At 38.2% G+C, this 13,501-nt stretch overlaps 2 protein-coding genes across 3 annotated transcripts in view; one reads left to right on the top strand and one right to left on the bottom strand.

Moving 5' to 3' along the window:
• The first annotated feature begins 2,610 nt into the window (after positions 1-2,610).
• LOC103705284 (LOB domain-containing protein 37) lies at positions 2,611-3,878 on the top strand. Its single transcript, XM_008788944.5, has 2 exons — positions 2,611-3,046; positions 3,148-3,878. The coding sequence occupies exons 1-2, from the start codon at positions 2,863-2,865 to the stop codon at positions 3,615-3,617; spliced, it is 654 nt and encodes a 217-aa protein (XP_008787166.1). The 5' UTR covers positions 2,611-2,862; the 3' UTR covers positions 3,618-3,878.
• Positions 3,879-12,961: 9,083 nt separating this feature from the next.
• Positions 12,962-13,501, bottom strand: part of LOC103705334 (QWRF motif-containing protein 2-like) — a 30,130-nt gene continuing 29,590 nt past the window's right edge. For both annotated transcript variants that reach the window (XM_088701064.2, XM_088701065.2), the window contains exon 7: positions 12,962-13,390. In XM_088701064.2, coding sequence (XP_088557190.1) covers positions 13,283-13,390 — 108 coding nt within the window. In that variant the 3' untranslated portion in view covers positions 12,962-13,282. The remainder of the gene's footprint in view (positions 13,391-13,501) is intronic.

Raw genomic sequence — 13,501 nt, 5'->3', positions numbered from 1 at the left:
AAGAATAGCTTATCCTTTTTTCTTTATAAAAACTGAGGTTTGTAGCTCTTGCTTAAGGTAGAGAAATAACAGCAGTAGACTAAGCTTAAAGGTGGGAGTGGTTTCTCTTATTCTGCCTGCCTGTCATTAGTTTAAAGAGGAATTGAGGCTTTTGGGCTCTGAGGTAATCTGCTGCTTTGTTATGGAAAGTGAGAGACATTCAGCATAATTCTGGCCTAATTGTGACTTCTGGTGAGCATATATTTCGGTTTAGTAGTACCAGGATGATAATTAAGCTCATGTGCGCAATGCTTATACCGAGCAAAAATGCTCTTTGATAACAATGGAACAAGAAACCTCCTCCTTAAGAAGTGAACAACAAAATCTTGACAGCAAGCGCATGGTTCTTCTCTCAGAAAGTAAATATTTGATTTTAAGTAGATAATGATGTAATTAACCACTCACACCAATAAGCACATTAGGCTTGACGCTGACAACATTCCAAATATCGATGACGGTGTATATAACTGTTAACTCGGTTGTCTCACCATTGCTTCTCTTAAAGAAACCCATCTAATTATTCACCAGACCTACCAATTGCTTTGGACAAGAGAACCCACATTCTCTTAGAGCTCGTTTGATTCATGGAAAGTATTTATCCTTTTACAAATATAATTTTTAAAAAGCAGATTTCTGAAAAAAAGATACTTGGAAAAATATTTTTGGCATGTTTGGTTGACAGTGGAAAAGTGACAGATTTCATGATTGCTTATGTTTGGTTGATCGTTTACTTTTCTGAAGAAATTATATGTATTTTCTATTATACTCTTAATAAAAATTAAGTATTTAATGCTTTTTTACTATGAAAGAATTTTTTTTAGAAAAAATAAAAATGGAGTGATTTTCGGATCACGAAAAAGTAACTTTCTTATGTTTTTAATAGAAAAAATTTTTCCATAAAATATAAGAATTATATTTTTATGAAAATACAACTTTTCCGTCTTTCTTTTTTAAAAATTACAATCAAACAAAAAAACATTTTATTACTTTTTCGTTGACTATATTATTATTATTATTATTATTATTATTTCGGACCAAACGACTCCTTGATGCCTTCCAATATGCTTTTAAGAAGGCTTCAATATTTAACCTTCAAACAACACAAGCAAGTATGGTCCTTGGTCAGGACTCTAGGTGCAACTCAAGACCGAAAGCACAAGCAAATTAATGCAGTGCTGCCGCGGAAAACAAAGCTGGAGAGCATTAAATAAGTGCAGAAAATTAAGCTACGGGGACAAAAGTAAGCGCACTTTGTGGGGATTGTCCTCGCCCATTGCTGTCCCTGAATAAGCTGGTGCCTGTCACCGAGACGGGATTCCAATAATTGATGGGAACCCCTCCCACTCTCAACTTGTCCAAAGTTCCGTGGTGTTACGATCAATTATGGACGCCACCGCGCATTCTCATCCTCCCAATGGAGAAAAAGGCGTCTGGACCACCGCCAAAGCCCAAAGGTTCTACAGGATAAAATTTAAGTACCATGAACATGCAGTACAGGACGATAGATATTTTGCATGCAGCATACTCGTTAAGTTCCAATTTATATATCCAACCATTGTGCCTCCTGCTTTCAAAACCTAGGGTTGAATCCAGCCTTTCTTTTCTTTTTTTTTTTTGCTAAAGTGAATCCAGCCTTTTGAAAGCAGCATTTAACTTATTCAGTTGGATGGCATAAGAAAGGTCGCAAACATTAGTATGTTATGCTGCTAGAGTAATGTTTATGGGAGCTGAGGTAGGGCTTCTTTGTGTGGCTTATGGCATTAAATTAAATATCAGGTTTCTTATAAAAAATTAGCATAATGGCCAATGTTGAAGCAAGAATTCTATTACCAGTGCGTCGGGATAGAAAAGAATCTTACGATTAAGAAATATGATAATTGATTGATGAAGCTTATGGAGAATTTCTTATATACCCTATGCGACAATTTGGGATTGTTGCAATACACGTAGGATAGGTGGGTGCTTGAGAAAAGTTCGAGCATGGTATTTCTGATACAAATATAGAGTAGGTGTGCCTCTCCCACTGTGTGATATTGTATTTTCTGATGCTAGTGGCTGTATCTATGTAAAGCAGTGCAACTGTGCCGCCTCGCAAAAAAAATAAAAAAAATGTAAAGGTTTTGGAACTTTTTCGATCCCAATCAAGGGATGTATATAAATATTCGGAGCATGTTGGGGGCGTAACTGCAAAATAGAGAGACTAGACGGGAGGCAGACGGGGCAGTTTGAACAAGTAAAGGGTGTCGCCCGTGGTTATCGCGCAGATACTAAAAGCTAATACCTCTTTTGTAAATTCAAAACTAACGGAGGGTCTTAGTGAAAGAGAAGTTTTTAAAACGAAATAGGAATAAGATGCCACAAGTTGGCACATTGATAATTACGCCACAGAGGAATCGGACGGTGGAGAGGGGGACCAGCCGCGGAAACACGGAGTCGCCCCGCACCCCAGGAGTTCGGAACTTAATCCCCCGACCCCCTTTTAATCCCAAACCCAAGGCGGTAGCCCGACCCCAACTTTCTTAACCCCAACATCGAGTTAAGCTAACCCCCGATGACCCCTATAAATTCCCCCACCCCCAGCTTCTCCGCCTCCTGTCCCTCCTCCTCCTCCTCCTCCTCCTCCTCCCCTAACCTTGCTCGTTTCTTGTTCCCCAAGTAACTGGAAGAAAAAAATTCTCCTTTTTCTTAGAAAAATTAAGCCGGAGGAGAAGTAGCTCTCACCTGCGTGAGAAATCTCCGACGATCTAGGGTCCGGAATTGGTTGCGTCCCCGGCGACCGGACAGCCGGTTGATGAGATCTGACAGCCGAGAGAGGAGGGGAGGATGAGCTGCAATGGCTGCCGAGTTCTCCGGAAGGGATGCAGCGAGGCCTGCATTCTCCGGCCGTGTCTCCAGTGGATCGACAGCCCCGAGGCTCAGGGCCACGCCACCGTCTTCGTCGCCAAATTCTTCGGCCGCGCCGGCCTCATGTCGTTCATCTCTGCTGTCCCCGAGTCCCAGCGCCCTGGTATTCCCACGAAATGCCCGCTAGAGCATAAGCTAGCTTCCCCTCCGAGGTTTTTTGATGCCAAGTTCTTGGCTTTCTTACCCTTGTCTTTGGATCTTTAGCTTTGTTCCAGTCGCTGTTGTTCGAAGCGTGCGGGCGGACGATCAACCCGGTGAACGGCGCGGTGGGGCTCCTGGGGGGCGGGAACTGGCACCTCTGCCAAGTGGCGGTGGAGACGGTGCTCCGCGGCGGGACTCTCAAACCGCTGCCGGAGCTTGCCGCCGCCGCCGACCATGACGACGTCGCCGCGGTCGTGGGAGGGAAAGGCGGGTTCCTCTACGGGCGGCTGAGGGCGGGAGGGTGGCCCCTATCCTCCGCAGCCAAGCGGCCGAAGGCCTCCCCCGCCGAGAACAACGCGGCGGCGCCGCCGTGCGATCTGGACCTCTGCCTGACACCCGGGTCCCCGGCCGTGGTTCGGGAGCAGAAGAGGCGGAGGCCGGCGACTCCCTCGATGACCTCGGAGGGGTCCGTGACGACGAGCGGCGAGAGCGGCGGCGATCGCCAGCCGCAACTCCTCAACCTCTTCGTCTGAGAAGAGCTCTTGATCGAAATTAATTGTCGCTCGTATGTGTGTCCTGGTAATTTCCGAGCTCCGATCGTAGTCGGCGAGGGTTTTTGTTTTGCCTCTTTTCCTCTTTTTTTCTCTCTCTTTTTCTCCTGCTGTAACTACCGGTCTGGATTCCCGCTACCGAGGGGAAGATGAGAGGGCCGGTAAGCACACCGCTCTTTTTCCTAACTACGAAGTGTATTATCCTAAATTAAATTAAATAAATAAAAAGGCCTTTCTATTTCATCTTGCCTGTGTTTCTCCATTCCGCCTTTTTTTTTATAATAATTTGGAAGGAAAAAAAAAAAAAAGGGCACGCTTGGGCATGGCGCCGCGTCGGGGGTGACGCGGCATCGCACCACCCCAGGTAATTTTAAGACCATTTGCTTCTATCGAAGACTCTGGAGGCGACACGTTTACTTCAATGAACTAAAACTAAAACAACCAGTTGAGCTTTTGGGACTCTCGAATTTATCCAGATATTTTGACGTTTCGACTTTTATCTATAAATTGATAAAATACAAGGATTAGGAGCGTGCAGAGAGAGGACGGCTCTTGGGAGGTGGGGAGAGCCGTATCGAAGTGGGCAAGGTATTTTGAGGATGATGGTAGGGTCCACTGGGCGGCAAGTTGCGACGCATTGCAAGTGTGCGGCGGATGTCAGCGTCGAATTCGGCGCTTCCTCTCCCCCCCTCCCTCGTTGTGGAGTGGGGGATGACGCGGGATTGTGGGGCCCAACCCCACTCCCCCATCTCCCCAAAAGCGGGCGATGCTAAACTTGGGCTAATATCGTTTCGTTTCATTTCTTTTCTATTCTTTCTTCCTTGCAATTTTTTTCCATTACCTGCGCTCTCTTGGCCCCAATTCGCCGCATACGCTCGAGTGGAGCCCCCACTACTACTATCACCACCACCACCATCACCGGCTAGCACAGGGCAGATTGCTTTGCCTTCCCATCCAAATATTCTCGACCAGGAAAAGTTTGTTGTTGTTGATGGGATGTCGTAGAGTTCTTTTTTTAGGTTGAAGAATAATCATAATTATTTATTTTTATAAAAAAATTAAGGTGAGCGTTTGATTTATGAGATTTATAAAAATAAACAGTTGTAATTGGAAGCATATACGGCTAGATGCATACTATAATAATGCATTATGTGGCAATAATGCTGATAATTATAATTGTTTATTTTTATAAAAATATATTGAGATGAGCATTTGATGCACGAGGCTTATAAAATAATTGCTTACTATATAGAATATAACTTTTCTTTCATAAGGGGCAAGTTATCTCTGTAACGTTATCATGTGTGTTATTTTTTTACTGTTTCTGATGGAGCTTAAATATGATATTATGGTAAAAAGGTTGCGAGCATTGGAAGGAGCACTAACCCTTGTCCAAATTATTTTGGACTGGCTTTTGTTAGTGGCAAAATGACAGGACATTGCTGAGGGAAACGATTGTGAGGCGTAGATGGTACCAAACGGTTGAAGGGCGAGAGATGCAAGAAGAACGTAACCAAAGGGTTGTCTCCATGAAGCCAGATTACCGTGAAGGGTTAGTGCATCTACCGAATCATGTACTTAATTTAAGGATGTGACCTTGGTGTTAGGTCTCTTGGCACTTCAATTTGGAAGCGTAGCTATCATTAACTACGTGTGTATCCAACACATACGAGAACGAGAGAATGTTGCACCATGTATCTTATCTCAAATGGTATCAACAATAGGAAAAGGTAAACCAAACTACAAATTGATAAATAACTGTAAAGAAGTATGGTTGGTGTCTAATTAGGGTGGAAGCCTTGTGTTTAGATGGCACTCTCTGTTGGTGCTTGGTTGGCTCAGTTAGAAATTGGAATTATGCTCTGAGCAATAGGTCGAACCTACAAAGAAAAGAAAAAGAAGAGCAACAAAGGTTGTTGGACTTCATCTTGCGAGGAATCCTTTGATACCAAAATCAGGATAGGTTTTGAAGAGTAGTGGAGATTCGAGGAATGAAAGTAGAGGAGAATATTAGAATGTCTGATTTATATAGGTTGAGGGTTAATGTCAGTTAATGAAAAAGGTGGGCATGCATCTTAATTGCTCAACGAGCAGTAACTTTTCATACGTTACACACGTCGTGGGACTTAACTGCACAGGGCATGTGTTTGTAGACGGAGCAACCATCCATTGAAGAAGCTTTAATCGACTTTATGGTCCATCTAGCAGGGGCCACATGATGAGTTTCCATTAGTCAGCTGATTAGGTCACCAATGGTCAGATCCGAGGCATATCACTCTTCTTAACTAATTTTCAGCAAAAGTTTTGGATGTTAACCTCGATTCTTATAGGATATTCATCCATTCTCATGTTCCAAGATTGCTCTAGCCAGGGTCAAACTCTTACCCATCGATCTTTAGGCGCCATTAAGACAAATCATCATTAAAATCTCGCCTCATTTGGAGGACTGAGAAGGAAATCCAAATCTTTGTGGAATTACCTTCTCTTTGTCCAAGCAATTTGCATTATCCAAGTGGGTTTCACATACTTTCACATGCATGTAGATGAATCCAAAGAGAGTCATTTGTTTTATTTAGCGAGAGGAACTAGCTTGCAACTTTCAAACGTTGCATCCTCATCCACGACAGAGAATCAAAAATATCGAACAACAACAGCAGCAATAACAAAAGTATTAAACTACTCGAGATTAGGTTGGAAAGTATGGCATTGGGCAAGGCATGACCCCAAAGAAGTTTTGAGGCTTATAACGTGATTGGCCAAGGGTGGCTGTGGCTCTTGGGGCTATTATAAGCTTAAGATAATCCAATTGGTTTGCTTTGGCTTTATATATAGCGATCTGTGACGCGGAATCCACATTACCTTTTCTAAGGTCGCGTCGTTTCCATCCAACATGGGGCCGGCCATGTTGAAACTTCCAGCTCTTTGGTGCTGACGAGGTCAATAGACAAAGATCCATGGATTTCTTTAGTTTGTTTCTGGGGTGTAGTTATCCTTAGATCCTTCTCTTCTGTGCAACTCACCAACCCATTGGAACTGCCATTGCCTTGGTAATCCGGAATAGATTTTATGGAATTAATGACTTGGTCCACTTGGATCTGAATAAATAAAACAACGAAAGTAAAACAGCCCTAGTTTGCACAAAGGTGCCCAGTGGAATCCGTAAAAAAAAAAAAAAAAAAATCCAAAATCCCTATTAGTTCGCTTTAAATTAGTTTGTTCTACAAATCTCAAATTACATATAAAAAGATCCGAGTTTCCACAACTATTGTTATTAGGCTAAAACAAATGGTCATTCATGACAAGTATTGTTACTGCTACTGTTGTTATTTTGAAGAGAAGTGTTTGTTTGGACATGATTGTGTCCATTTTTTTTCTAACAAAAAAAAAAAATAAAGATTTATGAAAACAACAAGGAAGTTGCTCAGTCTATTACAAACATTTTAAGCATGTTTGTGAGGTGCAACTCAAAGAATACAAGTAGATTAATTCATGGGCTTACTTTGTACTTTATTTGCTAATGAAGGAGTTATCTGCTAAAAAACAAATTAACACAATCCTGCTTGTTTCTTTTCTTTTCCTTTCCTTTTTTTTCCCCCGAAGTTCTACAGCTCTTGCAATAAATCTGTCAGTCAGGTGCTTCCAGTTGACCCCAAAAAAAGGAGGGGAAAAGAGGAAGAAAAAAAAGATGAAGGAGTTTGTGAGGGGATCGACGCAATAGTTGGTTGGGAGGCCATTAAAGTGAAAATCAGATCTCAATTTCTGGTACGGAAATAAAGGTGGCATTGACCCAATTTAAGATTCTTAACTTGGTTGGTGGTGAAATTTTTGGTTCGATCAAATCTAACGCCATGGTGCTGCAGTCTAACTATGAACCAATATACGCAAACATGCATGTACCATGCCTTTTTTTTTTCGTACGTGTTGGTTCTTGATTGAACTAGTTTATTACTGAATTGGTGAATATGATTCAACTAATAATTTTTTAGATAATTAATGGTAGGGCCTTTTCAAATTGTTGTTCGTCTGATTCAAACTGCTGAAGATATGAGCCAGCTTTACATTAAAATAAGACCAAAACTGATGGCAACTTTGGCAAGGGCCAAAAAAAAATTGTCTAAATATACAGCATAAGAAAGCTTCCATGCAATTCATGGCAAGGAAATCCACATGAATGATTCAGTCTTGTTTTCATCGCACCTCACACGTATTTGACCATACTACAAAGGATTTATTATTTCCCCACTAGCAGTGCTACGCTTTCGCTAACATAACAAAAAAAAGAGAGGAAAAACAAAAGAAATGTTACAAGCTGTGTCACTTATTTGTGTGAGAATTCCCACTTTGGATTTGGCCCAAGACAAGCCACATTGCTCCTTAATTAGTAATAAGTTGCAGGTGTGAGTGGGAGTATTTATTTCCAATCCGAAAGGAGAACGATGATGACATGCGTACTTTGTGGGTACAGTCGTGTTGACTTTGTCTGACGAGCAAAGACCATGGAAACAAAGTTCACATGAATACTATTCCATGGTGGAGCAAACGCTGCAGGAGTTGACATGATCGTGCAGACAAAACCGCATCCAATAGATCTCGTTCTCCACACAAAAAAAAAAAAAAAAAAAAAAAAAAAAAAAGAAGAAGAAGGAGGAGGAGGAGGAGGAGGAGGAGAAGCAGAAGGAGGAGGAGGAGGAGGAGGAGGAAAGAAGAAGAAGAAGAAGCTCTGGGTGGTCAGATGGAAGCATGCGATTGATTCATGATACGTCATCTTTAGACAAATGTATTGCATTCCACGCTACTCATGTATACAGGGAGGCCAACTGTGCTGCGTTTTGGATGGCTTCCTATGCAGCCCATCATTCGGAGATGTCATTTGGGACAGACACGACTCGGTCTTGTCTACTTTATAGTTTCTGTTTCTTTCTGATTTTTTGGGCTATGTTCATATCCGTTGTATATGAGTCGTCGATGTACTTATAAATTAAAAAAAAAAAAAAAACTGTGGCTCAGAATTACTGGTTATTCTATGGGCTAATTGTACCACCAAGAATAGCGGATCAAAGATAAGAAATATTTCACTATATATGAAAGCGATGTTAAATCTTAATTGTCACAATCAATAAGTTTGTTTCTTTTATATACCGTCAGCAACAAATTTGCAACAGTAACACTAATCAAGGGATACGATTATCATCTCCAAGCAAGCAAGTACTTGGTCGCAATTAGGCAAATAAGTTTGGATGTTCCCTTGTTCATATTTGAACCACCAAATCATGATAGAAAAAAATGGTGACAAGTCTAGTAGCTACGGATGGATACATACGGACCTGCTGTTGAAGTCGGATTAGCTAGAGAGTAATCAAAGAGAGGATAAAAAGTAATATGGTTTAGATATTTTGACCTTCAAATACTTTTTTATAAAAAAATAATCTTCAAAGATTTTTACCATCATCACATCATTATTTGAAGAAGATGGATAAGAGGTGTAACACTAGGCTATAGTAGAGGAGTGTAGTACTGGGCTAAGATAGGGGTATAGCATTGGGTTACAGTAGTAAAAGCTAAATTACAACTACTAAAATAAAAACTACGGTAGATTAAGATAAGATAAAATATAGTAAATTGATTGCCGAAGTGTCCGTAAAAATTCATTACTTATACTAGGATAAAATAACTGTCTACTTTTGATAGCTATTAGCCACATCTACTTCCACTCATCACGGTTATGGTAACTGACGCTAGTTATTTACTATTTCTCTATGTTCTAATTTAGTACCACCTTACAAACTCACAGACCATGTACCACCTCCTAGATCAATAGTCATGCTTAATCAGTGAAATCCCCTACTATATATCCATTCAACCTATTTTATATCAGCATACCATTATTTCATGTATTCGGCCTCTTGTGAGATGCTCTTGAATCAGCCTCTACTAGATGTCTCTGATCTACTTCTATACGATGTCCATTCGGTCTTAGCTCTTGAGATGTCCATTATACCTATTTTCACTCCCCCATACGGCTAATTTAGGCGCATTTCTCCTACATGTCAGTTTGAGCAAGGATGTGGTGTAAATAGGTAACGTAAAAAAAATAGAATTTGCAATTCCAAGTCATGAAGGAGTAGATTATCTAGAATGTAAGATACTGATCATCTTTTGAAGGCTTTTTTTTTTTTTGGTAAGTCTCTCTCTTGAAGGCTTCATCACATTATCAAATTAATCAAATTTATGATCCACCATAGAGAACAAGATGACTGCATATTCACTGCTTGTTGAATAAATTATGTCTTGTTGAATAGATTATATGTCATGACAACATGAAGTACCAATGAAATCTACATATACCTTTAGTTGTGATTACTACTTACCCTAAGGTAATTTTTTTAATTAATCTTCATTTTTTTAAGTGGATCAAGTCAAGGTGCTCCTAAAGCCTTTTTTGGCACAAGAGATTAGAATGCCTTGGTGTGGTATGGATCAGAAGCATTAAGTCCAAATGAAATATAAAAACCTCTTTAAAAAAAATACTAAGATTATAAATATGTGTATGTTTCAATCCTCACAGCAAAATACATGGCCTATTATAGTTTTAATACTTGAAACACTTGGAAACCATTGGGTCGATATATTATACAAAAACAAAATAAACAAAAAAGTAGTCACGCATGATTTCAATATATATTAAAAATGCATAGGCTTTATTTCCTAGAAGTTTGGAGTGAATCTAGCCTAACTTACTTTTTTTGATATGCACAAATGTCAAAGGCCCTTCATAATTAATACCATAATTGTGGAGAATATGCTCTTTTAACATCTTAAATTCATAATGATGTATTTTATTAAACATAGCCATGCAAGTAGATTAATAGAAAATAGCAAGTGAGATAGAAATTAAAAATAATAAGATGTTGCTTGTGACAAGTCCATCTTCTTCTCTAGTGCTCCACATATTATTATTATTATTATTCTGATGGCTTATGCCAATGAAAGTGACATGCAATTTGTTTCTTTGCCATATTAATATTGGTTATATTCCCCTTTGCATTTCCTTTTTGCAAATTCAAAACATATATATATATATATATATATATATATATATATATATATATATATATATATATGAAAGATCCCTTCTTCTTCTCTAGGATTCCAAGAATTTGGTTCACTTTGCATATTTTATTATTATGACCATTCTTGTAAATGCTGCCCTTTCAAAGAACCTACAGCCATCTTCCTATATTGCATGATGTTATTTCTTTGATACAGGGGCATTATTTTACTGTGCTAAAATTACAAAGACATCCTCTCTTTCCAATATGTCTTTTGTTTTTGCAAAACTTTTAAATTTTGATGGAAATGATTTTATAGAATCAACACTTTGAGGGGTCAAATTGCAAAAACACATGGTTGAGGAATGAAAAGTAACGCACCTAACGGTCAAAAAAAAAGACGGCCGTTAATAGTACGACTTTGTACCAAAAGAAGTAAGTAGGGATCTACATACAAGATTTCGGAAGCTATGAGTTCTCCATCATTTTAGACCTTGTAAGGAGTTAATTGTAATAGTTGTAACAATAAACAAATTGGAGTCACACTAATAGGAACGCATCCCACCGTCTCCAGGAGCTTTATACGAGAGCCATTCCTTGAGCCATTAAAAATGGGGCCAAAAAAAATCAACTTGTCAGATTTATTAAGACGGGGTGCATGTACTTTGTGGATTTTTTTTTAATCATTGAGAAGAATAAAATGAATAGGGAGAGAAAAGTTCAAACTTTTTTAAAAAACTAATATATGAGTTATTTTCAAATAACAATACTAATTATAAGTTATTGTTTAATTTATAACTTTTTAAATATAGAAGATAAGATAACTTTAATTATAAAGAGTTTTGGACAAGTAAGAATTATTAAAGAAAGATATTGGAAAACTCATATTTTGGTAGAATTCTAGAAATATTTTTTTTGGGTGGGCCTAAGGTGAGTGTGAGAAAGCAGTAGGAGTCGCACAGTTTTGTAGATGCACTTTCAGGCAGTCAGCTTCAAAGCCTTTCAATTTATATAAGATTATATATATTTACTAAATTTCTTATCAAAGAAAATTTGAACTCGAGAAACTTTAAAAAAAGTTAGAAATATAGATTCATAGATAATTAATATGGCATATTTTTTATTTAGCATAACGTTAAGTGGATCAACAAGTTCAAAGTCATGCCAATGAAACAAAAGCAACATCAGCTATAAGGCAAATGTCTCTTTTAATCAATTTTGTAGTACAATTTGTGCAACTTGGTATCTTTACTATTATTTTGATTGGTGAAGTTTTTTTTTTGCCCTACCCTAAACAAGATAAGTTTATTAGTTTTAGAAATATTTATTAACATATGGAAAGTGAATGTAATTTAACATTTAGTCTGACAAATGTCTTCTGATAATTTATTTTATATAATAATGAAGATATATTATTTATAAATAATATTTAGTTATAATAGTCATTATTTGATCATTTCATTATTAATTCGATTCAAATATTTTTCAATTCAATGAACCTTTTTAATCTTGAAAATAAGTTTTAATTTTTAAACGTCTTTATAATCAAGGAAATTTTGCAAGTAGAAAGCTATTATTTGTTTTTGTAAACTTTTTTTAATGTAAATATTCTAATTTAGTTTTTTGATGGACCATTTATATTCTAATGCTCTTGATTATCATAACGCTGATTTTATATATATATACTGGCTAGTAGTAGTCTGTGCATTCTATATCAATATATATATGGATGCATCGACTAAGTTAAATGTGTGAACTGAAAAAGTGATGATCCCTTTTTGAAGATTGACATATTAAGTAGTTATTTTTCTATAAAATTTATTATGATTAAACCTTTATCTTAGGAATTTTGCAAAAAAATCACTTTATTTTTATAGTTGCAACTTTTTATAAAAAAATATATCAATTTCAAACAATGTTGAACCACATATCCTGCCCTTTGAGTTTATTGCAAGTTTGTAACAATATTTTTACATGTGCACCAAGCCATATCATTTGCCCATCTATTAGGCTATTACCACTATGTATGCACAAATTCAGCTAAATATAAGCTCCTAACCTCCCTTTCCTTCTTTTTGGTTTCTCTGTATGGAGTTTTTTTATTATATTTTATTGAACTAGGTGGCTAGCCAATGAAACCATGGATGGTATATTTGGAAATCATAAAGCAACTTATTTGCAGCAAGATGCTTTTTTTCTTCTTTTAATTAAAGTTGGTGATTATGATTTTTAGCTGTGATATTGTTATTGGATCAAAAAATGGCTGGGTGATCAGGATCTGCACAGAAATATCTTGCGATAAGTTAAAAGTTCCATCCAATTTGATTTCTACAAAGGTACCTTTTCTTTGTCGAAGACAAATGGTGTCTCTCTCTCTCTCTCTCTCTCTCTCACACACACACACACACACACACACCCCTGACATTGGAGAAGCCGGCGGTGGAACCGCTCCCAAGGCGGCCGCCGAAATCACAACGGGTATGTCTTTGTCACGTGACACGGTTGGCACGGCAGGAGCAAAGATTCGGACATGGCTACCGGCCAATAGGATCCTTCCAAGGACTGCTCCTGGCCCTGCCAGCCAACATGGGAGGCTGCTCATCTGGTTAAGGCTAAGTTGAAACGACCGCTCTCGGGCCGCCGCCGCCACTGCCGCCGCCGATCCTCTGATTTTGTTCGGCTCTTACTGAAATACCAGACATCCCCCTGCATATCATCAAAAAATTTAAAATTTATTAATTAAAAAATTATTTTAAAAACTAAAATATTGATTGATATGAATATATTATATCAGCCAATATTTTGGATTTTGTCAAT

Source organism: Phoenix dactylifera, chromosome 7 (assembly GCF_051530095.1).
Source record: "Phoenix dactylifera cultivar Ajwa chromosome 7, Ajwa_hap1_PhDact_Kaust_v1.1, whole genome shotgun sequence".
In the NCBI taxonomy this organism is placed as follows: domain Eukaryota; kingdom Viridiplantae; phylum Streptophyta; class Magnoliopsida; order Arecales; family Arecaceae; genus Phoenix; species Phoenix dactylifera.
This window is presented reverse-complemented; position numbering and strand designations above follow the sequence as displayed.

Bases quoted from the DNA above. Each gene is read 5' to 3' on its own strand.
- LOC103705284 (XM_008788944.5), top strand. From the start codon at position 2,863: ATGAGCTGCAATGGCTGCCGAGTTCTCCGGAAGGGATGCAGCGAGGCC. The intron at 3,047-3,147 runs GTATTCCCACGA...TTGGATCTTTAG, and splicing joins CCCCGAGTCCCAGCGCCCTG to CTTTGTTCCAGTCGCTGTTG.